Genomic DNA, 27,720 nt, shown 5'->3' on the forward strand with positions numbered 1-27,720 from the left:
CCACATTGCCAAACTCACCTTTCTTGAACTGCAGAAAGGGAGCATGAGAAAGATGCTCTGCAAAGCAGTCCTCTTTCAGGGGTTTTAGCTCATGCAAAGCTTTCATGTGCGTCTGTGTGTGTGTGTTGGGCTGCTAAATGTCAAGGGCTGGGAGGAGATGGATGCAGAAGAACGTGGTAGTACAGTGTGTGTGTGTGTGACAGAGAGGGACAAATATAAAAAGCTTCAAGTAGACTCTAATATAATTTAATCATATATTGTTTGTTTGTTAATCATATATTGTATTGGTTCAAATTATTAAAATATCTGACTTAACTCTCACTATCTGTTTCTACTTCTCTATCATATTTATAGTGTGTGATTTGCAAAATACCTATCATAGCCTATATCACATATCATAGGGTGACCAGATGTCCCCGGCTTCAGGGACAGTCCCCGTTTTTGGCTGCCTATCCCTGGCTAAATACAGAAAAAAACTCTGAATAGAAGTAATAGTATTAATTTAAAATAGAAAAAAATTTATAGTCAAACTGAAAATGTCCTCGTTTTTTCTCCCTTTTCGGGGATTATGTTCCCAGTTTTGATCTCGCGTCTGGTCACTTTATATCATATATCGGTCGATAGGGCGTCTGTATCTTCAGATGTCTATGGTGTTCACAGCGTCAGCGCGATGTGCGACAGTAATAAATGTCCCTGCGAAACATTGTGCTGTAAAGTTACATGGATTAAATGAGGGAATTTGTGTCGAAGCATTTTGTTAATCGATTTAATCGATGAATCGTTTCAGCCCTACCTGCATCACCGGCAGTAGCGTCCGCAGTTTCATTGTTCGGGTTTTACATTGCTGTGTTGCTTAAGCAGATGCTTCAATTAATCAGACGTAGACGTTTTGCTGGTTGCACAAAGTTTTACAACAGATGACAATGTTCTATGCATCTTAGACTCTCACACAATAATTGTAATACTTACGACTGCAGAAAGAACGCCTGTCTCCCTGGTTCTCCATTCTTCCTTTAGCTTTTTGGCTAACAGCTAACTTGAAAAGCACGAGGTCCGGTGCCGTTGACCTGCCGTGCAGTTACTCATTCTCAGAAACTCTCAGAAACGCAGTAACGCAGAGTTACTTGGATTAGTAACTGTAATAATATTACTGTTTTGGAAAAAATAATCCCTTACACCATAAGTTCCCAGTTCTGGGAAAATTCATAATATTACAGTGATGTGTTACTGCCCAACACTGGTGAAGATTGGTAGGGAAATGGCTCCTAATATGGTGTCAGTATGTAGCTATGTTTTATCGAAAACTCATCTCTAAAAGAATAGATTTCTATTGTGAAGAGTTGTACACTACTTTCATGACTAATACTTAAATGCAAATTAAAAACTTTCACACCATATGCAGGATTACAGAGTGACAATGTTACCTTGCTCTTGACAATCCTTTTCCCCCATCAAGACCTTGAAGTTTGCACCTTCATGGAAGATATTATTACACAAAAGTGCAGCACTTATAAAAGGGTAAAAAAGCTGCAAGTAGACACCTCATGAAAGGATTGGATTATTTTCTGACCTTTAACTAAATCGCATTGGTCTTTGAAAGCAGCTAAAACCTTTCACAACGTGCCACCGTGAAAATGTATTTGAGGTGCATTTATGGACTGTGGAAGATGATCCTTTTTTTAAGCAGAGGTGTGGCAAAGGGAGTTCAGATTCATCTTTACCCACCAAAATGAATATTCTGGAAACAAAATGAAAATTACATTTTGCTCAGTTGCTAGTCTGTTATTACATGAACAAAAATTAAGAATTTTGTTTTTTATTGCATGATTTGTAAAAAAAAAAAAAAATAGTTAATGTTATAGATGTAAAACAAGTGTAATTTAACATGATTGGATTTAGAAGATAAATAGCATACCAGTCTTATTTATCTGATTTGGATGATTGGATATGCTACATATTTGAGTGTGGGCATTTCATTTAGTGTTTGATGTCTATGGTTGTCAATGCTCAAAAGAGAATACTGAGTGCTTGGAGAACTGGGTCATCTTAGATGAATTAAAGCTGTAAAATGAAAAATAGATATATACAAATAAATTGGTAACTAAAGACATGTCTCATAAGCTTAAGCTGGTCCTTTTATCGTGGCATGTTAAGTGGAAACCTCAGTTAAACAACACCTCCAGTCTCTCCTCTGAATTCTCCGTGAGCGGCTGTGTAACCTCTAGTTCCCTCTGCATGGGCCCCACAACTGTGTCTGAATATGTGAGGAGATGGAAGTAGCCTGTAGGGTCTCCCATCAGCAAGGCTAACCAAGTGGGGCAGAATCACAACTGAAGCACAGCAGGGCGCAGATATTTGTGAAGGCTCTGCATGCTGTTATGTTGGCTTTTGTTAATGCTCAGGGTTACACCCTGTATTCACACAGCTGATCAGAGAGTTTACCACAGGCATGAAATAGCTGAGAAATGTTTGTTGCTGCATTACTAATACACATCATTGAACATGTGCATGGTTTCAGGTTCATGTTTTACCATGAAGAGAGTTATTCAGGTAATTTTAGATACAGTGTTTGAAATATATAAAAATGTATTGTTTGACATGTGCACTGAATTTAAAAAGACATAGTAAATAATAGTCAGTAATAAACTGCAAGAAATGTTTTCCTTTTCATTCAGAAGTCAGAGACCGTTTTAGACAGCTTTAACTATAACAGTCAGTAAAAGAAGAAAAATGTTTTGAGGAATTTGGATGTGCAGTCAGAGTCCACATTAGTGTGCACGGCCCTTATTCTTCTGGCCAGCAGCCATATATAACAAATGAACCCCTTGCTCACCATCTTCCAGCGGCGGCCCTTTACATCTGCCAGCAGAATGTCCTTATTCTGCAGATTTCTTAGAATATTTCTTGGATCTGCTAAGTTGTCTTCAGCAGCGGAATTATAGGATTTCTCAAAGAAATGGAGTGTAAAGGGACTAATGCTTTGTAGGTCCCAAAGGGACCATTCTCTGTATTCTTGAAGCGTTTTCATGTTGAATTTGATGTTGTGCAGAAAGGTCTGACAAATGTGCTGAGCTCCTACCTGTAGAATTTTCTCTTGACAGTTGTGGCTGTTTAAAGTTTGGGAACAACAGTATTTCAGTGCCTAGTACATACATTTCAATAATGTTTCGCAAAATAAATAAAAGAAGCGGCCAAGTCATCAAATAATTCTCCAGCCTCTTGTGTCACTTCTTCAAAGCAAGACAGCTGCGGCCGTCATTCAGAGTTGGTGATACTCCCACTTTCATAGTCCCAATAAACCAGAGTATAAAAAAACAGATGCCTGCTACAGACAGCACTGCTGGTTGTCAGTGCACTGAAAGCATGGCAACCGATTTTCGTGCAGAATTTATTATGTGGTGGTGCATTGTATTTTCCTTTTTAAGGTCTTCCGCACACATGAGGAGCTCATCACAGCTCACACAGGGCATGACGACTGAAGCGGCAGAGGGATTCCTGGAAAAATTCCTGGAGAGAGAGAATGAAAGAAAACGGTGATCAGCAGAGAGACAGCCAAACGATCGAAAGGCCACCGCTAGCCTGTTTGCATGACTCAGTGGAAAATTTGCCCCAGTGCGCCCAGCTGCTTTGAAGCTACAGAGGTGCTTCCTGGGGCGAGCTTGAGCCCTTTCTTCCACCCTCACCTCCCTCACAATGGGCCAATAGTTTAATTAGCATTCTAACAGCTAGTCTTGGCAGCCTTCCCTCTCTCTGTTCCCCCCAGGACTTCCCACCTCAAACACTGTCCCCTACAGGTTGGCGAAGGTCCAATAGACAGTGCCACTCCCTATGATCTTTGTCTCTTTTACTCTCCAGCTCTCACTGTAGCGAAGCCACTCAGTTGTTTTATTTTTACTCACAGCACATCAATGAAATATGGATTGAAATTTTGGTGATCATATTTTGTGAGTATTATACACACATTATCACCTTAGTATCAATAATATTTGGATTGCAGTAACAAGTATGTACATTTTTTTGTACAGTGAGGCTCTTAAACATTTCCCTAGTCCATTCAATTTCTCCAGGTGTGAATTGGATGACTCCAAACCACTGGGGCGGAATGGAAAAGTAGATTTGTTCAAAATGGTATTTTCTACCCTGAGAGCTTTCAGTCTGTCTTCAAAGTGCTGTGACTGAGGCATGGCTAATCACTTTGAACAAGGCTTTTTGTTCTTGCCATCTTCACTTGGCCTAACATGGCTGGAACATGGTTTTGTCCTCATCTCTCGACGCTAACGCACCCAGCCAAGTCTCCCCGCCCCAATCCTATCCTTTTTATCTTCACATGGTGTCGACAGCAGAAAGACAGTCAGAATCTCACTGATTAGTCCCCGAGAGAACCAGTGGAAACACTTGTGCACGCTTCTTTATTATGTCTGAAAATACACAGCGTGACCCTAAATCAGCCCAGGTGTTTTTCTCATTGCGTGTCTGGAACTCATATCATGACTAAAAAGATTCTCACCACAGATTGATGTGGAGTGGGCTGCTAGGTGGCCAGTTACTAGACTTAGCTTTGATATTACACATTCCAAGTCTGCCCCGAAGACCAGCTGAACTAACAAAGTCTAGTCTTTCAGTCTGGATATTTTAGACGTGAACGCTACAGTGCAGGAGGATCAGTTCAGGGCAGGTTAGGTGGCCGAACACTAAACCAATAACAGTTTGAAAGCCACATACGCAAGCAGTGACATTTAACAGGACTGTCTAAGACTTGGGGTCAGTTCAATCACTTCCTTGCTTCACCTCTCAAGAATGGAGAATAAGAATTAATAGAGAGGCAGGGAGGTTATGTGCTATGACAGTTTGGACAGTTAGGATTTAGGTTTATTTGGTGTCTCTGTGGCCATCTCTCCTTGGATTGACTGTGAAAGCGCATGCTTATGTGTGATTGCTGGATGTCTATTTCCATTTCTCTGCACGTCCATCTTTGTTTGAGTGACAGCCTGTCTGCGCCGTGTCTCTGCAGCAGCAGCAGCAGCAGTAGCAGCAGCAGCAGTGTATTCCATATAAATGAATGTTTACGGACAGAGGCACACATGCAGACACACAGGCATGCGTATATGAGCCCACACTGGACTGGCCACTTGGCTCCAGCCACAGTGAGATTGATGCAAAACACCACGCGACTGGGCAGGTGGCAGCTGCACCAGGAAGTAGATCCACAGCAGGCCAAAGGGCCGTGTGCTCATAAGAGCTGCCCGGATACTAGATGATCAGGTGGACACTGACGGCTGTCTGGGTGACAGCCCAGAAAGGGTGGCAGAGCAGGTGGAAGCTGGAATGAGAGGAGGAAACTGTTAAAAGGTGAATAAGTGTGTGTATTCAGTTTGAGTTTGACTTGTTGCCCTCTGAAACATTTGATTGTTCAGTTTGTCTTCTATTCATTTTTGAGTGCTGCACTTGTTGACATTGTTGTCAGTCAGATTAGCATTGTTGTTCAGAAGTTTCCCCATAGGACAGTTACTGATTGTACAGAGCCATCTGGAGTACCAGGTTGTCTGTTTTTACAGGAACTGAAGCTGGTCCCTCAGTGGAAGGTTTTTACGACAGTTTTAGTTTGCTTTGCTTTCCTTTCTTTTCTTTTCCTAAGAGTTAAGAGCTGATTCTAAAACCACACCCTTGACCCTCATTCAAGGTTCAGGGTTAATATATTTTTAATTTTACAACACAGTAGTGGTTGAGTGAAATGGGTTTTCCAAAGGCCGATGTCGATATTTAGAGAGCAGGATGGTTGATATATCAATATAACGTCCAGATATGCTGAAACAAAGAACAGTCATGTATAATTCCATTCTTCCATGCAGAGTATAACCTAATATACATTGGTTGTCCAGTAATGTGTTGTTTCAGATGGAATTTTTGTTAATGAATGAAACAGAAAAATACATTGGGTTATGCTTTAGATTTCAGAATGTGACTGGTGTTTAAAGAAGAGCGTGGTACAGATTGTCAGAAGTGACAACATTCAACTGCATTATTGTCTGCTGTATTTAGAAAAGACGACGGTGACTGAGGAAATTTAGGGCTTGAAACTAACTTTTTCACCGCATTCCCAAAACTCATGAGGGGGAACACCAACATCGTTCTACAGCAGTCACACAGACAATGTTGGCTATATTTTTTGTTGATCGACCTCGTGATTACAGGCATTGGCTGGGGCCGATTATCTCAAAATACCAGATATTAGTCGACAAATTAATCAGTCTATCACTACAATACAGGGTTGCACAATTAAATGAAAGTTGTTGCCCACTTCATGATGAACCCCCAGAACATATATACTAATATTTAAAATTCGAATAGAATCAAAAAATTAAATGTAGGTGGTGTAAATGATGGAAAATAAATAATAGGCTACTGATGGATTCTTATATGATATGAAATAAAATGAGACAAGGTAGTTAAAAAACTGTGTTTGGTCTCAGCTAAAGCTAGGCCCTCACTCCTGTTTCCAACTTCCCTATATTAATATACCACACCCAGTTATAATGGCCATTTTCGCTATCTATAAAATGCAACGCATTGCAATGTGGGATTGTAAAAATAGAATGAAATGAAAATGAAAAAATGAAGTGTGCATGCCATAGGCACTACATCTGTCATTTCATTGTGGGAAGTTTTTAGGGCACATATTTCATACTGAGAATATAGATAGTCACGTAAAATGGTGGAGGGTCAAAATAAATGAGTTAGGTGTTGGACACAGCCATGGTCTTAACTACTAAAGTCCAAACTTTTGATTTCCTTCTCTTTGTGCCCTAATTGTAAAATGGCACTGAAGGTGGGGTTTGTGTCATATTTAGAGATCCTGACAGAGCACCTGTGTCAGGGCTGATTTCAGCGCGATCTCGCTCTGAGAATCAGTTAAACAACGTTGAATGATCCCGACCCTGTCCCTGCATAAACACAGGACACACTTCAATTCTTTTTAAAGTACTTTAAACGACTTTGCGCACCAGTAGCACAGTTGGCTCTACCTTTCTTTACTGATAATCCCTTAAAATGCCGAGCCTAAATGGGAGGATGCCTCATTTGCACTTAGCAGTGGATTCACCAGAATTTTTTATTAATGACAAGCCAAGACTATTGTGCCATCCAATTAATTAGCTCCATGTTTAAGACTCAACAACAAACACTGTTTGATGTTTGTGACATTTGCTGCCATGCAGATTTCCTCCTTTCATTAATGTGATAGGTTCACACGGGCGGTTGCTCTGTCAGTTAGCATTAGACTAGCTTAGCTGTGATTTATAACTAGTCCTGTTAAACCTTTGTGTCTAGTTTAATGTGATTCATCTCTTAAAGGCCCTGAAATATTTTCTTAATCAGCTTCTTACATGAACACATTTTTTTCCAGCTTTATTTATTTCACATAAGTGATTTTTGATGTTTTGTTTTTGTTTATCCTCACTGGTTTGAAGTGTGTGGGGATCATTTGGTAAAAGGGGATGTCTCGTAATTTCTGTGCCCCAATCAAATGTGTCAATCAGATGTGATCAAATTATACCCTCACAGTCCGGATGAAGCAGATTAGCTTTTGAGTGTTAAACTCTTGATAAATAATCACCATACATGTTTTTTTCCCCCTTTGATTGCTGCTTATGTTGTCATGAATATTTAATGCTATTGAGAAGTACTCGAAAAATTTAAATTTAAACCAAGTTCTCAGAGCCTACACAATAGGCTGAAAATACACGCCCAGATTCAGTAGACACAATGCTACTTCAGCTTCACTGTAAATTGGTAATTAAAGAATTAAAATCCTGTCTGGCTTAGAAGAAACCTTGCCTTTGAATGCTTTCTAATTTTTAATATTATGTAATTTTTCGAGTGCATCACATGGAATTCACCTTTGGTGTAGGTGTTCGACACAGCTTGTAGGATTTTTGCATCAAGCAACACCAGTGTATTCTATAACTTGTGTGCCTGTGGTATCGTTGGTGGTAAACAGAGCACAACATGATGACCTCTATTCCTCTTTAATGCTCGCAGTAACATTTTTGAGAAGTGAATAAAGGTCATATTTCTCAGTTGAGTAAACTCGGTTAACTGCTTCTAAATCAAGGATTAACTACCCACAAAAACCCTTTATAAAAGGTAAAGTCATCTGCCCTTTGTCTCCCCCTCATTGATGCCAAATGAAGAAAGAAGAGGAGAAATAACGAGCACACGTCTTATGCTACATGCCCAACAACAACAATGGGTTGTGAGGGAGAAAGAGAGGAAGGCAGTACTCAGTGAAATGCTTCACTCCCACTCCCCTCCCTTCGTGTGATCCTATATGTGGGTTAGTGGAATTGAAAGGCTGCAGGTTGTGGAGACAGCAGTTGGCTGCCTTTGTGTTAGTGGAATTGACAGGCAGCAGAGCGGTGAAGCTGCTTCGGGGGATGTGGTTTAGCCGAGTTGATAGACACCAGTTTTTGTTTTTTTTTCCTGGGGACTCGAGGCGCTATAAGCAGTTTGAATAGGATGCACAGTCAAATGGATTTGGCCCAGCGGGTCAGGAGTTGCATGCAATTGGCTGAGGTCAGTTCGGGGGTGGGAAAAAAAACTTTGCAGTTTATGTTTGTGTGGGAGATTGTTTGTTAACTCAAGATAATTGTGGACATTAAACACAGACACTGTACCCAGGACCTTTAAATGAACCCTAAGGTCGCCCCTTTGTTCAATTGATGGTGATCACAGAGCACATTCATGCTGCAGGCGGTGTGATAGAAATCACACACGAACGAGGAAGTGGTAGCTGCCAAGCCAGGGAATGAATCAACTATTTACATTAGCTGTTCAGTTGTTACAACAACACACAGGAAATGTCAACAGGTGGAAATGTTCAAGTCTGCACAGTTTCACTCTCTCCAGTTATGTGTATCTTTCACTGTATCCCTTTTAACTGATGATCTAGAGTTGGTAGTGCGCTTGTGAGTAATATATTTACGATGAATGTGTTTTGTTTGAAACATCATAATCACCCCTTAAGCACATTTGAATTACATCATAGTGTAGAGAATGTAATAATGATATGATTCATAATAAGGTGGATTATGGATCATTATGATTAGGTCATAAAGTATTAGTATCTAAATTAAAGACATTAATTATTTCACAAGTGAGGTGTGTCATAGTGTAGTATTTATATAATTTTTTTTGAATGAATAAAAACTGTCATATGGTATTGCGTTATCAGACTCTGTTATTTACTTTTTTTCATCAAAGGATTTACTCTTGCTTACTTAACAGGTTTAAAATACCCCTTTTGGATTACATTACATCATCAGTCAAACATGTATGACACTGATGGTATTGCCTCAAATACTAATTTAAAATATGTTGCAGCTGCTTCAAATAAATAACATTAGCATTTGCCGTTATAGGAATCCAATTGGAAATGAGTTTACAAATTATCTTTAGATAAAAAATAAATGGCCCAAAAAGAGATGAAAGGAGAGAAAGCCAGTTGGTTTTAGGGTAACTTAATAATTATACTACTAAATAAGTAAATGTGAACATTTACCTCTGGTGTTGGATTTTCACTTTATAAATCTTGAATACAAAATACTGTGCAGTCTATACTGTTATGATGTTCCTGTACCATATGCATACACTGTTAGAAGGAGATTAATCAATTAAACCTTAGTCTATAAAATGTCATAAAATGGTGTAAAACTGCCATCACAATTTCCCAGAGCCCAAGGCGACATCTATGATTGCTTGTTTTATCCAACCCACAGTCCAAAATAGGGCCCTAACTAACGAGTGTTTTCATTATGGATTAATCTGCTGTTTGTTTTCGTGAATGAAATGTAAGACAATTATTAAAACGTGTCCATCACAAGTTCCCAGAGCCCAAGGTGGCCATTTCAAAAGCACTTTACTATCATATATGTCAAAGACAAGCAGGAAATTCTCACAATTGAGAAACTAAAATTAGAGTATCTTTGCTGGATAATTTTCTTTAGAATCAATTAGTGGACTTAAAACCTAAAGGAAATCACTATACATTATTCTGAACCAGGAAGAAACAGGATATCCTCACATTTTAGAGTCTGGAACCAGCATATGGCATTTACTAGTCAGACTGAAATTTCCTTCTGCTAATGAAACTGATTTGTTAAATGGGCCTTTATATATGCTTTGCTGTCGCGATCCACTTTTGTCCCAAGTCTTATCTTGTATGGAAGTGAATAAAAATGCTAAGAGGAGATGAATGTTGAGAAAAGAAATCAAGTCAAAATAGACCAACAGTTTGAGGAAAGCTCAGATTGCTCTTGTCTTTGCATCCTTGTTTTCCCTTTGTGTTGCCCTCAGAGTAGCACCGAAGGGGCTAATATTGGAAAAGTAATATTTTTGACTCTACTGACATCTGAGATACTTTTATCAGCGACCCAGCATCAAAGAGGAAATATTATACCAGTCCTTTTAAAGTGAAGGCAGAATTAATTTCAAGATGAGCTGCAGCTGACTGCTATCTTTGGGTTCAGTGTGAATACAGATGTAGGAGTGTCATTGTTCACCTGCATAAGATGAAAAGGGAAATTATTATTGATTTGAACAACCTGCAGTTTAGGAGCCGAATGTACGTACTTAGTAGTAAAATGCGTCAAGAAATTTTAAATGTGTCATATAAAGCAAGAGCGACAGCTCTTGGTTCAGAAATAAAGGATGGCTAGAATATTAGTTAAACATGACGCATCATCTTGTTGTTTGCAATTGTAAATTCCATTCCAATTCAATCGATTTGGGTGCCATGTGAAAGTTATTGTTCCATGAAAAAGGGTAACTTAACTTAATTCATACATCAAAGTCTATTTACAGGTCTTAGGGAGAGCTGCATATGTCAAAAAAGCTGATATATGCAGTAGCTCCAGAGGGTTGCTGAGTGAAGTCTGATAAATTGCCTGAAGTGAGAAAGAAGTTAGTTTTCCAGACAGCTGTAGCCCACTCCTCATCTCAGCTTGAGGCTAGTGGCTTGAGGCTAAAATTGGTTGCTACTGGCATAACACAACTGAATGTCTGACAAAACTGCCAGTAATCAAGTTGCATTTTGAGTAATGTAGACACCAGGTATTGCAGAGGAAGAAGAATGCTTGAAAGAAAAAATAAAGATATCTCTGGTTGTGCTGCACGATGTTCAACTTTTCTGAAATCCAGCAATGCTAAATTGTTGTGCACTTTTAGTAGGCGAAGGGAGTTTTATCAGTTCAATAGTGTCATTATGTTAAGATATTGTGAGAAGGGTAATTTTTTTCTAAGTAAAGGGTAGAGTTCAACGAAAATATTAATGCTGGGAGGTTCATCCTTTTTAAATAAAGTGAACCATAATGTTCAGATCCCCCTCCTCCAAGTAATTTTTTTTACAGTCCCTTATTTTCTTCTCCTTCTCTAGATGCTCTGTTATGGCATATTTCAGTGTAGTCTACCCTGAAGCTCAGCGCCTCTCCACTGTACCTGTTCACCATCTCCAACCCCTTCTTTTCTCAATCTGTTTCCTGGCCCTCGCTATGTGACCGGGCCCATCCAGCCACCAGGGCTGAGTTATTAATGCCTGGGGAGGCAGAGAGATGATTTCATTGCGTATTCAGGTGTGGGGATGGATGGCTTTCAGAGGCAGCCAGAGGAGTGCTGGGGAGGAGAGCCTCTGTAGAGGATAAATATACCTGTCTCCTGCTGATACATCGGGCCACACTCACTGCAATGCAAATCAGCCGCTCTCCTCCCCCTAACTGCCTCTGGTATTATTCACCCATTCACACCTGGATCCTCACCAGCCAGACAATCAGTCACCCCAGACTCTGAACTTTCGGTGTGGAGTGGAAGAGCTCTCAGGGATGGGCTGTGTTCCCAGGATGGTTTGGGTTGCATTTGTTGATGATGATATGACAAGCATCCGTGCCTCATCATCACGCTGCATTTGGAGACTTCACAAGTTCTGGTGTTCATTACCCATTAATAACTACTATTTTTGTTATAAAAAAGAGACTAGGTTTTAAGTGTTTTTGTCTGTGTTGGCTGCAGTTTCATTTGGTTTTGATCGCTCTCAGAAAATAAGACAGGAGCTTTTTATTTCCAGGGCCACATGAGTACACAGCTGTGTGTGTTTATCTCTCTTGCTTCCGCTCTTTGTCTGATTTATTTATTTTCCACTGAGACTGGACATTGAATTTGAAGGATGCAAGAAACTATTATTGCAGTTTAATTGTACTTAGTCTAAGTTTAAATCTGTAATCGTTGAGGCAGGGACATAGAAGAGAGGCATCCCAGAAAGTGCTATACTAATCTTCTCCTCCGCAGACATGTCTCCACAGCAGTGACAGACTGGGATCCTAGCCCTGCTCCTTCCAGAAGTAACCCATCTGCCCACTGGCTATCAGTTCACCAATTAACACATTTTAGGTCGTGGGTCTGATGTTTACTTGGCCTTCGTGGTAACCTGTAGAATTTGTGGACATTTTGTGCATCAGGTAAAATGCATGTACTGACTGAGCTACAGTATATGAGCCACGGTAAATAAGGTCTCTGTAGACAGCCAGAAAGATCCTTTAGAGATGGACTCCTTTATGTGCAGAAACATCAGTTAATTCATTGATTGCCCCATTTAGAAAAATTAAAAATCTGCTCTTTACTGATCATGCTGCTTTATGTGAAGGTAACATGAAGGTCTGACAATGCAATGCAAAGTTACCTCAGTAATTTGAAGAAGTGGACATCTCTTTCGCTAATCCATTTATACCATTGAAGGTTTTATGTAATATCTTTGGTTGCACTATGTCAGTGTGGGCAATTTTGCAAATCACTGAGCATTTATTTACTGGCTTAATGGGTTTTTTATATAGTTTCTGCTTAATGTGATGAAACATATGTATTTGTAAGGTGTTTAACTTGCTGGATTAACCAAAAACAGACGTTCCCATCAGTTATTTTATCCACAAACATTTTCTGAATTGATTTTTTTCAGAAAATCGTATATCAATAGTGTGATATACAATTGAAGGTATTGCCATAGATGATTTTATCCATGTTGGCTAACCCATGTTGCATGTAACCTATATTTTTTTCCAAGGGTTTCACCCGCAGCCCAGACTTGGACTGGTTTTGTAACATATGCCAAGGATTAAATATATTGTTTTATCCCCCCAGTGAGCTGTTCAAGGGGCCTAGAATTTCTTATCATGTACATTCACAATTATATCACTTGAGCGAATTTAACCAGTATTCTCACATACAGCCTTTTACGGCATCTGTGAGTGGCTGATGGTACTCAAATAAGCAATACTATTTTACAGTCTGTACAAATACTGGCCTGTGGTGTTAGACTCACTGTACTGAATCTTTTAGAAGCCAGTGAAAAGATTAACTGCCGAGTTTCAGATCAAATTATGGCTTTTTTGTCTGTATTTAACGACAGACCATTCTTTTTCTTTGAAATATTCGAAAAGAAAAAGTGTACATTTTGCAATTGCACTCTGACAGTCCACAATTGGTTTAAGGTGGTCTTGACTGTGGCTCTAATTTAAAATATCAACTTAACTGTTGTTGATACCATAGCATAGGGCTCAGCCACTTCTTTGATTTCATCCCATGCCTATTTTGCTGTGTTTGATTTATTCAAGTGGAAAGTTGTCAGAGTAGTAGCACCTTAAATAAGCTTAGGCCAGCGTCCTTATGCTTAAAACATATGCAAATAAAGGGGATAAGCAGAGACTTATTCACTGTGCATAGCTGACACTCTAATTAGATAGCAAGGCAGGGGATTATACAAGTAAACAGAGGAAGAGATACCAAATCTTAATACATATGACACTAACAACTGATATAAGCAGAGAAAGACTCACACACAGCCTTGATTAACTGCACATATAAAACTAGGGAATATTTTTATGCGTCCCAGTGAATGTAGCTGCAAATTGGAGTAAACAAGTTGCCACATTCCTTTATCTCCTTACGAAATCAAAGAGGAGATACTGCATCCATCCTCTGACAGAGAGTGGCTCATCACTTCCACAGTGTAAATCTTTATTATTTACACTGTTATTTTGGTTTGCTATAAAGTCACAGAGGTTATGTAATTGATATATTGAGTGATCTACGGTGGTGCTCTCAAGATAAAATTAACTTAGTGTTTAAACTTAGTGACAAAACCAACAAGTGACAAAACTCTCCCCCCCTCATCCTCTACAGATCTTTCTCATCTCACTCCTTCTCCATTTAGTTCATTCTCACACAGTAACAGTACTAGTGCTGTACAGCAGGTTGATGTGGCACTGCTGACCGGTGTCAGTGTGTTTTCAACTGGTATTGATTGGAAACAAGTGCTTCCGTTGTGTTTGTAGTTAAATTTGATCAACATGTCCTTCCATTTTGCTCCCAAGAAGAGATGCACCCTGTTCTTTTTGTAGGCCTACTTTGTTTATTTAAAATACTCACAAGCCTGGCTAGCAGATCAGAGACATCGAATGTGATGAAAACAGAAAGCCTTAATCTCACAAATGTTTGGCCCTATGGTTTGTATTAATTCGTTCCCCAAAAAATGTTTCTCTAAGTTGAAAGTAGTGGCATTAATTAACTACTGTAAATTGACAATAAAAATGAGGTTTGATATCAAATTATCAAACTGCACGAAGCTTGAAACTGAGGTTGATTTATATGAGCTAACAACAGCATTCCACAATATCTTGGCAGTGTCTGACTTTGCATTGGCCATTGCACTAAATTATGCTGTAATTATTCAGGTAAAAAATGGCCACTGACACCCCACACACCCATTGGTCTTCCAGGAGGAGGTGAGGAAGGGAGTGTGTTTGTCATGATAGATGAGCTGAATCTCTCCCGGTGGGTTGTGAGGAGATGACATTCCCGTGCAGCGCTGGCTTCGCATCCCGGCTTCCTTCTTCTGGATGATGAGACTTTTGCAGGGAGGAGTCTGCAGGCTTCATTTAACAAAGCAGCGGGGAATAATATAGTGCCAGCGTTTGGATGTGTCAGGTCCCATATCTCTGGCTGTTCTATTAGAAATAGACCCCAGTGTGGGACAATTAACCCCCTGGCCTCAGCAGCAGATCTGTGCAGTAACAGCCCAGCATGGGGCAATAAATCAAACCTAGAGGGAGAAGCCCACACTCCCTCCCCTGCTGGTTGGCTGCTACTATCACCCAATGGGTCGAGCTTACATGATGGTAGATATGCTCCGGTGTTATCGTATAATCACTGGAGGTGCAAGAGTGATGTAAGAGGTTGGCCGTAGGCAAGGGCACTGTGAGTGTGTTTGTGCTGCGGTGAGTACACCATCTGGAGAAAGTTCAACACCCTGGACCAACTGTAATCTTTTAAAACAAAACAGAAACAACTTGGCTCATCTTCTTTGGTATCTCATGCTGCTTTCGGGCAAGCTGCAAAAATAGGCCAGCATGGCAAGGTAAAAGCTTTTATTTACCTTGATAACATGCTGGAGTTTTGCTGGTTGTCACAAAGCACAGCAAGAGCCAATCATCTGCAGCTCTTTATCATACCAGCTCAATGTGGCTGTTTCTCCTCCTGCCATCTCATCCTGTAAAATTTTACAGATTCACTGATCAAATAGTGCTATACATGTCCACATTTTTACTGAATAGTTGCACCGCTAAAGTTATGCTAATTCAGCGAAAGACATTGCATTTTCTGTAGCTGTTTCACAATAAAAGCCTGGTTCAATGGTGGAAAACTAATATGCAGCAGTAGGAAATGTTCAATTTGCATCAGCAGTAAGTTAACACAGCTGTAGGAAAGTGGTAGATAAACAATAAAATAAGGCTGGTAACTGAAAGCACCAGCAGAAATGTGGGAGGGTTACAAAACTCCAATCCACAGACATTCACAGACTCTTTTAATTTTACTCAGCATGTTGCTGGACCCACACACATTAAGGGTCACACCCTGGACCTTGTTTTCTCACTTGGTCTTGATATAATAAATGCACGTGTGGAAGATGTTCATGTGAGTGATCATAGCTGTGTGTTCTTTGACATTAACTTTTCTCTGGATCTTCTGCCCCTGAGAATTAGGGCCCAAAGGCGGATTATTAATCATGATGCTGTTGAGAGGTTCTCTGCCTTGTTTGACCCATGTTCACTGATGGGATGCAGTGATGCAGATGTTTTTATCTTGTCTTTTAATAGTCAGTGTTTAGCAATTTTAGATAAAGTGGCACCAGTGAAATCAAGCACTGTCTCCCATAAAAAAACCTTGTCCTTGTATAGATAAAACAATCCAGAGTTTTAGGAGAAATTGTAGAAAAGTTGAATGTCTATGGAAATCTTCTAAACTTGAGGTTCACAGGCTTCATCTTAGAGAACTAACGGTTACCTTAAACAAGATGCTGAGAAACGCGAGAACTCGCTTCTTTCGCTTCTTATATCCTCGAATAAGCACAATCCCAAAAATTTGTTTGACACCATTAATGCAATAGTTTCTCCTTCTGCCCCTTAAGCAATTGTGTCCTCTAAATCGTACTGTAAGGAATTCCTTCACTTCTGTGTACATAAGATCAGAGATGTCAGGGCAAACATCTGACCATCACTATCTCAGAACTCTGCATGTGTCCTGTCTCTCGCTCACTCTTTTTCCTCTTTTAAGCCTGTGACATTACATGACATCACCCCTCTGCTACACACATTGAAACCCTCATCTTGTCCTATGGATGTTCTCCCTATTGTGTTATTTGTACAAGCTTTTGGTTCTATTGGCCACTGTATTGTAGAGATGCTTAATACTTCACTTTTAACTTGTGTAATTCCTAGTTTTATTAAACATCCAGTTGTTAAGCCTGCACTTAAAGCCCAGTTTGGATCCATTACAACCTAAGAGCTACAAGCCAATATCCCAACTTCCATTCTTGTCAAAAATTCTAGAAAAAGTTGTAGCAGAGCAACTCACCCTTTTCCTAGAGAATCACAAGCTGTTTGACAAATTCCAGTCTAGTTTCCATAAAAAGCATTCCACAGAAACTGCATTTCTATTGACATTATGATGTCAGCTGACTCTAAGGAATACAAAGCTTTCATCTGCTTTTGATACTATTGATCACAATATTATGCTAAATAGACTTCATGGTCTGGTTGGGATGTCTGGATCAGTTTTAAAATGGTTTTCATCCTACCTTACTGGTAGAAGTTTTAGTGTTTATATGAATTGGATCATGTCTGAAACTGCAGGGTTGTCATATGTGGGGAACCACAGGGTTCTGTCTTGGGACCTATTCTGTTACTTTTGTATATATTTCCTCTTGGACAGATAATTTGTCAATTTAGCGACATATCTTACCATCTGTATGCAGATGATATTCAACTGTACTGCTTGTTTAAGGAAAGTGAGTTCCATAAATTGTCTTCTTTAATCAACTGCTTGACCAGTGTCAAACAGTAGTTCTGTGACAATTTCTTGCTTCTGGACTCAGAGAAAACAGAAATACTAATTATCGCCCCTGAAAGTAGCATCACCCAGATAAAGCAGCATATTGGTGACTTAGGCTCGTCTGTCCAGCCGTGCCTCAGGAGCTTAGGTGTCGTTTTTGATTCAGCAATGTCCTTGGAGTACCACTATACAATTAGTCAGAAATTGTTTCTTCCAACTGAGGAATATTTCCAAAATAAGAACACTGGTGTCAAATGGTGAGTTGGAGATGATCATTCATGCTTTTATTTCCACTTGTTTAGATTACTGTAACAGTCTTGTTTGAGCAAGAAGGAGCTTTACCGTCTCCAGGCTGTTCAGAACTCAAGGTTGCAAGGTTTTTAACACTCATTAACAAAAGAGCACACATCACACTTGTTTTAGCAGCACTTCCTGTATAGAATTCAATTAAATCCTGGTCCTTACTTTTAGAGCCCTGCATGGTCAAGTTCCTCCCTACATCTCTGAGTTGATACAGCTTCATACTCCCACCTGTAGTCTGAGGTCATCAGGTCAGAGGCTGTTAGTGGTTCCCCACACTAATTTTAAAATCAGAGGGGATCGATCATTCCAAGCAGTGGCACCTAGGCTGTGAAATGCATTGCATCCCTTTCTACGTTGTGTGAATTCTGTTGATTCTTTTAAAAAGCAACTGAAGACTCTATTCTGCTATTCAAGCAGGTTTTTAGTTAGATGTGGGGTTTTATGATTTGTTCTATGTTTTGCATTTGTATTTAAATTTTCTTACTGTATTTTAGTTTGTTGTATTGTATTGCATTTTATTGTAAAACACTTTGTGATTTTTATCTGTGAAAGGTGCTATACATATAAACTTTACTTACTTACTTACTTACTTAAAGACACATGAGACCGAACATTTCAAAATAAACCAGGAAGTAAAGCTTATGAAAACACACAAGGACGAATCTAACAGAATAAAACAGAGAATGCGGAACCAATGAACGGCTGACATAACATAAGGACAAAGAACAAGTACAAAGGCAGAAAGTGAATAACTACTAACACACATGGGAAAGAGCGTAAACAAGAACATCAAAACCAAAACCATATAACACAAAACTATATTCATATTTTGGGAATATTTTAAAAGGGCTTTTACAGAAAGACATGTTTATATTTTGCAAACTAAATTGTGGTACAGAAAATTTCAAATGGTACCCAGCTCTGTCGTCATCTTACATTGTATTTGGCCTGTAACATTCCAAAGCAGTCCAACAATTGCCATAACCTGTTAATGACTGGAAGCTGTGGCTACCTTATACATTGGTAGTAAAAAAGAGAATTATGAATCATCCCCACAGTGATGCCAGCTGCGTTTTTGTCTGCAGCCTTTCATATTGAGACCATTTGTTTAATGGCAGATTAGAGAAAATAATGGCCATGTATGAAGCTGTAGACCACAGGGGTCACCTTCAGGACCTGCTCATGGTTATATTCCTATCATTAGCATGTCACATCTCGTGCTGTCCTGCTCCAATTAGCACTGACACAGGCTCTGGTCTTTTGACTGGGCTGTTCAAACTGCCCACTGTTTCAGTGTAATTCTCACACTGATGGACTAATGTGAAATATGGCAACAGATGCAGAGAGCAACGACTGAAGCACATTATTCAGGACCCAAGGGCCAATAAAGCCATAGCTATTAAATATAATTTGAAATAATTAGCTTTTTGGCGCGTGCAATAGCAGGTTATGATAATCACTACATTCCCCAGGGTGCCCGCTTTCCCCAAATGTTATTACTATTTGTATGCCTTTGTGAATGGGTTTTCGGGATATGAAGTCTTGTTTGTGAATGCTTTATGGGAGGAGTAATTCTCCTCAGGTGCAGGGGCAATTACTGCTTTTGCTGGGGGTTGTGTTCTTTTGTGCAAGTCTAAAGTAATTATAGCTTACTGTTCGATTTGCTGTTGGTTTGACAGAATTTGTACATGTAAACACATTTAATTTAGTACAACTCAAACAGAAACGCCGGTGAAGGCTATGGGGTTGTGACCTCGTATTTAGGCTGATTTTGACCATTCCAATCAAGTTGATGGTCACAGGTACTGTTAATACCTGGCAATTTCTGACACTGTTAAAAGCCACAGACCTTTGATTGTTCCTGTGTGCTGATAATGTTGACTTTGCAATTCTATTTTTGTACTGGAGATCCAGTTTGGTGCAGACAATCTGTTGTAAATCTATTGCAGTATTTTCCTATTGACACCTGGGGGGTAAAAATGTCATCTGAAACTCAAGTGTTGACAACATTTGCTGATGTACTTCCACTTGCCTTCTATGATAGTCAGTGAATATCAGTGGGTTTGGGACTGATGGTCAGAAAACAAGCAATTGAAACAATTGCCTTTCAACAACGATTACAAAAGAACTGACAGACAATAAGGAAAATAATTAGTTTGTTGCAGTTGTTAGTTTTTTTTTTTAAACTGCTGTACAACCATAAATGTTGTTTATTTCAATGTTTGTGCTTTTTTTCAGCGGCAGGCTGCACGTTTGAAGAGGATTCAGACCCCAGTCTGTGTGACTTCACCCAGGGGGAGGAAGATGACTTTGATTGGCTGCTGTTTCGGACCTACAGTTCACCTTATGCCAGCTCTGACCTCTTGCGGGGTGAGTGGTCCTCTTTTCTACAAATCTATGATTGACTATTTTTGCAGGCTGCAGCCATTTTTTGTCTTTAGATGTCTGTAAGCATGCAGATGTTTGATTAGACAGAGATGACCAGGAGCTTGGCCTGCTATAAATCTGAAACTGAAATACAGCAAGGAAGAGTTCATGGGCCTCAAGACCAGAAGCTATTTTTTAATACATGCCAGCGCTTGGCGTGGGCTTCTGTTTCTTTTTCAGTTGTCTGAGAAATAAATGGACTTTTGTTTGTATCAGTGTAGCCAACATAAGAAAAAAGTGCAACTGTATGCAAATCAGGCCCAATAGATGTCCAGCGTCCATTATGCATCAGCTTTAATGAAGCACTCACCCCAGTCTTGTCTGTTTCCTGCTATCCCCATGGATAATTTTATGTTAACCAGCCTCACAGGACTAATAGAAACCAGCATTTTTGTGCTATCATCCTCTCTACTGGTGGTTGCCAGAGGGAGATGGCATGCATAGTTTATAAGGCGCTCCTCCATTTCTGCATTAACAAATACCTACAGGGATCTGACAAAGAAGAGTGCTGTTTCAGCTTCTCAGCAGAAATATCAGTGGAAGCAGTGGGCTATCTTCTGAAGTATTTCTACATTGGAAACTTGCAATATGATCAAGGAACTGACCTCCCTTGGGTATAGCCACTCAATCAGTCTATGATATGGTAATGAGAATTCAACCAATCCCTGGCTAAAACATTATTTTCTGTTTGTTTTAAACAGACCCAAGAGTGGACACAGACTCGATAGAGATGTTTAAGTAAAAATTGTTGAATGACAAAATCATGGCTGGAGGGTAGGGAAAGCGTGGCTGGTGATGGCAGATGGCAGGCAGAAGGGTAGTGAGAATGGCTGGAGAGCTACGGTCTGGTGGAAGTGTGAGTGGAGAAGGTCTGAGTTGAAGTGGCAGAGTTCTCAAAGGGCACGAAGAGACAGACTTGAGCAATGACACATGGAAAGTCAGGTGGACTAGATGCAGGTAGTTTCAGTCTCATAACAGGGATTAATTACATTGTCAATTTCAAAAGGGCCAACATACTGGGGTGCCAAATTGCAGGTTTCCACTGGAAGTGGAAGGTTGCGAGAGGACAGCCAAATCTTCTCACCAGGAAGATAAGAGGTTGGTAGTGTATGATGGTGGTCAGCAAGGCACCGGTTACAGGCTGCTGAGCAGACCAGTGCTGAATGGGCCTCCCTCCAAACCAGACTGCATCAGCGAATCACCAGGAGGCAGATAATCCAATATGATAGGTGTCATACCTGTTGCAGCACTGGTGAGGGAGTTATGAGTGTATTCCACCTAAGTCAGCTGTTTAATCAGGACGAGGGGTGATGGGCTGAGACACAATGTAGCTCCTTCTCCAAATCCTGGTTGCCCCTCTTTGGCTGCCAAGTTAGTTTGTGGAGGATATCCAGCGGAGAGACTGGCAGTCACAACCAATGGCTTACAGAAAGCTTTCCACACCTGAGGGGAAAACTGTGGGCCCCGAGAAGACACAATGTACCGAGGAATACCATGGAGCTGAAACACATGATGGACCAGCATCTCTGCAGTCTCAGAGGCACAGGGCAGTTTAGAGAGGGGGACAAGGTACACAGCCTTACCGTCTGATGGAAGCAGGCCAGTAAGTCCACTTCTATGTGAGGGTGTGGTAAAAACCAGGATGGCAAGACAAAAGGCACAAAGAAAAGCAGTCACAACACTTGAATTTCACTAGAAAGCGTTTTGCCTGAGAGCTACTATACCACCAGGAGGGCGGAAACAATGTGATGATGAATGACAGGAGGAAGCAGGAAGCAGATGAGACGATTGCCATCAGGTGTGGAGAAGAGCCAGGTTCCCAGAACGTAGTCCTCGGCCCCATCACAAACACACAGAGACACACAAGGAAGGAAGGAACAGAGAAAAAACACAGGAGAACACAGAACACAACTGGAGTTACAAGCCGTGACACGCTTCAATGTTCATTGTACAAGAGGGGAGAGAAAGAACTTGCAAGTTCAATGTCGGCAGCAATTTTACAAGACTGACATCATTTGATAGCAGAAGAGACAGTTAATGTGACAGATATAAAGATAGATAAGCTAAGAGGAACAGATGTAAAGATGACAAGATAGGATACAATCAGATACTGTAGATCATTTAAAAGAAATAATAGTAGGCCACAGGGAATACGCCATTCTTTTGGAGAATATTGACTCGAGTGGGCTTTGAAAATGGTCAGAAACTTCCTACAGGTATAAATTGTGTTATTTTTAAAAAGCTGCGTAGTTGTGATTTGGATTTATAGGACTGAAATTCCTTACCATCCGCAGGCATCAATTGAAATAGAATTCTGAACTTGATAAATCCCAAATTTAATTCTAAACTCTTAAACCGCACCTCATTCACCTCCTCATCATCAGCATTTGAGAAGCTGCCTGCGGCCAGCAGCCAATTCACGGCAGGCAATGGGATAATTAATACTTTTCCCTTTGGGTTTAATTAAAACTTACTGCCATGGCATTTACAGCAATCTGGGGCCTTCAGTGGAACAGACTAGCACAGGTGGAATGAGGCAGGTACTGTAATCTGCACTTGATGAGACGGCATGAGAGGTTCTGAGCATCAACTCTTGATCGATCCATTCTGAGAACCAGGAGGCAAATTCAGTTTAATTTATGTGCTCATGCTTTAGCCTCGCACTAGAAGCAGTGTATTGCTCATGTTCTTCATTTATGTCATGGTGTATATTGTATACACACCATGACATTTTCACTGTATTATTTTTACTGTATCCCCCCCCTTCTCTTTGACTTATTCTCCCTGTGTAAACTTCTAACCATGTATCACATTGGGCAGCCAAGGTGGGGGGATAACAAGAGTTTATTAGATAAAGCTATTTACATTGGACCAGTATTAACTGTGTGGGGCTGAGAAACTGGTGTCGAGGGAAGATTAGTAAACACAGCTGAGATAGCAGCAGCTTGCGGCTCCCAGGAGAAATTAGAGACTACCGTTCCCATGAAAGAGAAAATAGTCTTGGAGAAAAAAAAGAAAATAGTAATGTGGGGAGACCTTAATAAGAATGGCCCATTTTTATCCAATTCCCCTTTATTTAGAATTAGATCGGAGATGTCTAGTTGGTGTTGTTAATCTTAAGTTCTCCTGCTGTTTTAATGAACATACTTCAGTCTTGCAGGATGGTGACCTTGTTAAGAAGAATGTGTCTGCATGTAAAGTGTACCTCGGATTCAGAAAGGCAGATTCATCACCTTTATAAGTTATGGGTCTGCTGCAGTGTCCATTTTAGTGTATCAGGGTGGCCTTAAGGGTAAAATCCATTACAGAGTTGAACAAGCTTATTGCAATGTATCTTACTTTCTTTGTTAGATGTTATACTTTTCTAATTCTTATGAACAACACGTCAAACATATGGAACATAATGTCAAGATATTTCAAGCGTAACTACAACGAAGATTGAAAGCAGATCTTCTTCGGGTTTTGGACATCAACAGTAAACATCAGGTTCTTGTCAGCCCACCAGACGCAAATAGGCATCTTTAAAGACTCAACATTTAGAGGCAGATATGACAACAGCAGACTGCAGCCACAGCTTGCATATACTGTACGTGGATTTGTCTCTGATAGTTTGCAAATACAAACACATCATTGTCAATAATCTTGTGATAACCAGAGGACAGACTTACAGCATTTGTTTGTATTTTTGGCTAGAATAAACTGACTACTTTGTAGCTAGCATTCTCTGCCAACATGCATACAGCAGTGAGAATTCCCTATATTGTCCCAAGTGAGTTTAATACTCCCCCCCTTTTTTACCAAAGAGTTCCAGGTAATAAGGAGCCACAGGCATTTTCACTGTATCTGAAGAACTGTGAAGAGTAGGCGAATTAGTCTGATAACATATTAAGAAAGACTGCATTGTTGTAGTTTTTGACCATTTTCACACACACAGTGAAACAACAGCATTGAGCTGCTTTTTTTCTTTATTTTCTGTTGTGCCACTCTAATGTTTGAACTGATGCAAAGGAGACATGCAGGGGTGTAAAAAGGATACTAAAAACTCCAGAGCACCTGTCTACAAATTAGTGATAATCTGATGAGGAACTGGCCATTTGAAAATGTTAACCAGGGCCTTTTTTTTTTTTTAACATTGGTTCCTCCTGTTAAAATTGTAAGTTCGGTTCCTGAGTACTTAAAACCCAGGAAAGGTTCCTGCGGTAGAAAGGGGCTTTTAGAAGCATAACAAAACACCACCTGAAATGTAGCTAGTTGATTAAAGTGGCTACACTGATTGAATAGTTCAGTTCATTAACTCCTTTAATATCACAACCTAATAATCTATGTGAGGGTGGATTTTCCTTTAAAAGAAGACTCACGATGCAGCAGAAGCAGAGATCTTTTTTATTCCACTATTCTCTTGATTGTCAAGACCAGGTGCCTACTACCCACAATGCAACTAGACTAGTTATGTTCAGGTGTGTTACACCAGTAGTGGCTCGTGTAGCCTTGATGGCCTCGAGCAGAGATGAGGAGTAGGCTACAGAGGTCTGATAAGCTCACCTGTTTCTAACTCCACACCTCTACATTTCATTTTCTAACTTGTAGTCTTCAGCCCCAACTGACGGTGCCTCAAGTCACTTGAGGCAATTTATCAGACTTCATACAAACCTCACTCCGTTGTCCACCAGCAGCCACACTAACAGTGTCTCTTGGATGTGCAGAGATTCTCTGACTGTACTGAAAGAGTGTTGATATATGCTATTTTTTCTCTCCATGTGTTGCATGCTAATCTTGCAAACCCGCTTCTCTGTCCTGCTTCTCTCTTTCTTTTTTTTGGAAATATCTTCTGTGCTGTCCAGTGGCACACACACGCACAATGGAGGTAACGTTCAGAAATAGGCTCTGCTGTGGGGGAGAATCCAGCTCCATCTGTGTATTTGTAGATCGCATTGCAACAAGCCACAAAGTCAGTTGATTGGTTGTTTTATTAGTTATTACCACAATAAATCCTTAAATAAATGCCTACAGACATTCTGGATGGATGTTGGATGGGACCTCAGTACTAAGGAAGGTTAAGACGTACATGAAGCATAGCTTTGAGCATTGTCTTGGGGTCAGAGCCTGGTCAATCGGCACATACTGTAGCAGCAGGCTCAATGTAATGACCTTAACAGAGCTAATTCATACACTAAAACACAGACAGTCCTCCATCTGTATCTCCAGCATCCTCTACCAGTCGGCTTTCGAGGACAATATCATATCTTCTGGCCTTTACTATCTGTCACCTCTCACCCTTGCCTGGCCCCAGGTGCACACTGCGACCAGCTGCACATGTGTCATTGACAGTGACCCAAGATTCATCTGTGTCTGTGAAAGGATGAGGCGGAACGAGGAGACAAATACGTCTGCTGTAGGAGACGTGTTGTTATTGGAGCTGGCCAGCCATTTTCACTGGTTTAATACCCTTTTACATTGACCTCCTTTTTTCCTTCTAGCAGCACTTTCACCATATATGATATATAGTATATATTTTGAGACAGATAGTATACTTTATATACTAATTTGCTGCTTGACTTGTAGGGGGAAATGGTTGCTATAGATATCCTGCAGATAGTAAATTTTAGTTTAGAAGAAGGCAAGTGCTATTTAATAATGTCTATTTGTATTGCACCACACAACATAAAGGCATTGAATTACTAAGATGATTGCAGTACAGTGTAGTACAGATATCTGATATTATGATAGTTGGAACTTCTGCAAATGATTTGAGGAAAATATCTAATTGCAATTGTTCGGACCAATATTGCAATTGGGATTAAAATTCTGTTTATTATCTATAAATCAATCAATTAATCAACCAATCAAAACAGTTATTACAGACTCAGGGTACAAATCTTACCCACAACAATACAATAAGTACATGCCCACACATACATATTCGTACATGCATATAAAAAACACCATAATTAATCATGGTTTACACAATAAATTCAAGGGCATGAGTTTTTTTTTTTATACTAGTCAGACTGTCAACCAGGAAAAAAGACAGATGTTTAGGCAACTCAGTAAATTAACATAACGGCCACAGCTGAGTAAATGCACCCTACTGGGCATAGTTGTCATTTTACCTGGGAAGTCTCACTTGCTACAGCAATTTAAGACACAATTAATTATGAAGGCCACAATTAAAATTATACAGCTCTAGAGATTTTAAAGTTGCACTCTTTCAAATTGCAATTTTGATATAAAAACTTAATTTCTATATCACATCATGTCATACGACAATAGCTGCTGGACCTGCTTTTCAGAAAGCCCGAGCTCTCCTCATCTGTTTCTAAAAAGAACCATTTATCTCTAAAGTAATGAAGAATGTGTCTGTTGTTCATGTTTTGAACAACAAAAAAAAAGAGTGAGGACCTCAAAGGGCGAGCAGATATATGGAGCTTGAAGTCACGGTTGGGTAAATCTTAATAAAAAGTCATGTAATGGTTTAAGCAGGAAAGCTTGGCTCCAAGGCTAAAACTGTGCAATGATGAATGAAATTAGACATGAGATAAAGTGGTCTGCTGTTTATTTTCAGGCATGGTATGGAGAGGAAGATCCTTTTAACATCTTCATGCAACAGAGCTATATTTATCATCTAACTTAGGTTCCCTTGAAGACAATTGTGTCCGGTTATGTGCTGTTGAAGAATCTGCAGGGTTTTGTTCTAGCCAAATGTTCCACCATCTGATTTCACTAATTAACACACCTTCAGTCAGAAAGGGAGGAACTAATTACTGAAATCAGTAGCTGTAGCATTGTAGGATGAAATCCTCCAGGGTCTTCAGTGGCTCAGGACTGGACACCAGTGGCTCGCAGGGATAATTGCTTACGACTCATTACTTTAAGGCAAAGGAGATCATATATATTGATCACCAATGTATTATATGAGTGTCTGAAAGCTTGGTCTCCTTTTAAAGCATCTCAGAAGTGCACAGAATCTTTTAAAATATAACAAATGAATTTCATTGATATTCAGGGAAGCAAGCATCAGCTCTCTTTATGCCATCTCAACAAGGTAAAGAGGAATCATTAATGTAAATGATAGAGGCGCAATTGAGAATGGCTTCCAGAGCAGACATTGCCGGTCACTGAAGCCTGCAGTCTAACTGGAGCATACTCTGCAACTAGTTCTTTTGTTGTCTGTGTTTTGCACACCCACACACAGACACCCAGGTGATAGGTAAGTATGGTAATGCAGCCCCCTTTTGGCTGTAGTTTCTGTCTAATTAGTGTCGCTTTAGAGGGACAGCTAGAGGGCTTTTATATGTAAGGTTGCCGGTTTAACAACATAATTGAGGCTCAGGAAGCACACTCGGGATCGTAGCCAAATAGACTTACTAGGTGAATCACGTTAACTCAGGTGAGATGAAGTGGCCGGTCACTTGAAGCATAATGGTTCAGCTCATGAAAAAGGCCATGTAGGTGACAACTGCAATAAAGCAGGAGCATATTTTCTGCATAAATGGGAATTTTGGATTTTGCTCACATGTAATTGGCCCTATTTGACAGACTCTAGTAGCTAGAGATTATTGTTTA

At 40.0% G+C, this 27,720-nt stretch overlaps 1 protein-coding gene across 2 annotated transcripts in view; it reads left to right on the plus strand.

Moving 5' to 3' along the window:
* ptprub (protein tyrosine phosphatase receptor type Ub) overlaps positions 1-27,720 on the plus strand; it is a 165,972-nt gene that overhangs the window by 34,267 nt on the left and 103,985 nt on the right. For both annotated transcript variants that reach the window (XM_046044278.1, XM_046044279.1), the window contains exon 2: positions 19,969-20,100. In XM_046044278.1, coding sequence (XP_045900234.1) covers positions 19,969-20,100 — 132 coding nt within the window. The remainder of the gene's footprint in view (positions 1-19,968; positions 20,101-27,720) is intronic.

The sequence above is a fragment of the Micropterus dolomieu genome, linkage group LG03 (genome assembly GCF_021292245.1).
Source record: "Micropterus dolomieu isolate WLL.071019.BEF.003 ecotype Adirondacks linkage group LG03, ASM2129224v1, whole genome shotgun sequence".
Lineage (NCBI taxonomy): Eukaryota > Metazoa > Chordata > Actinopteri > Centrarchiformes > Centrarchidae > Micropterus > Micropterus dolomieu.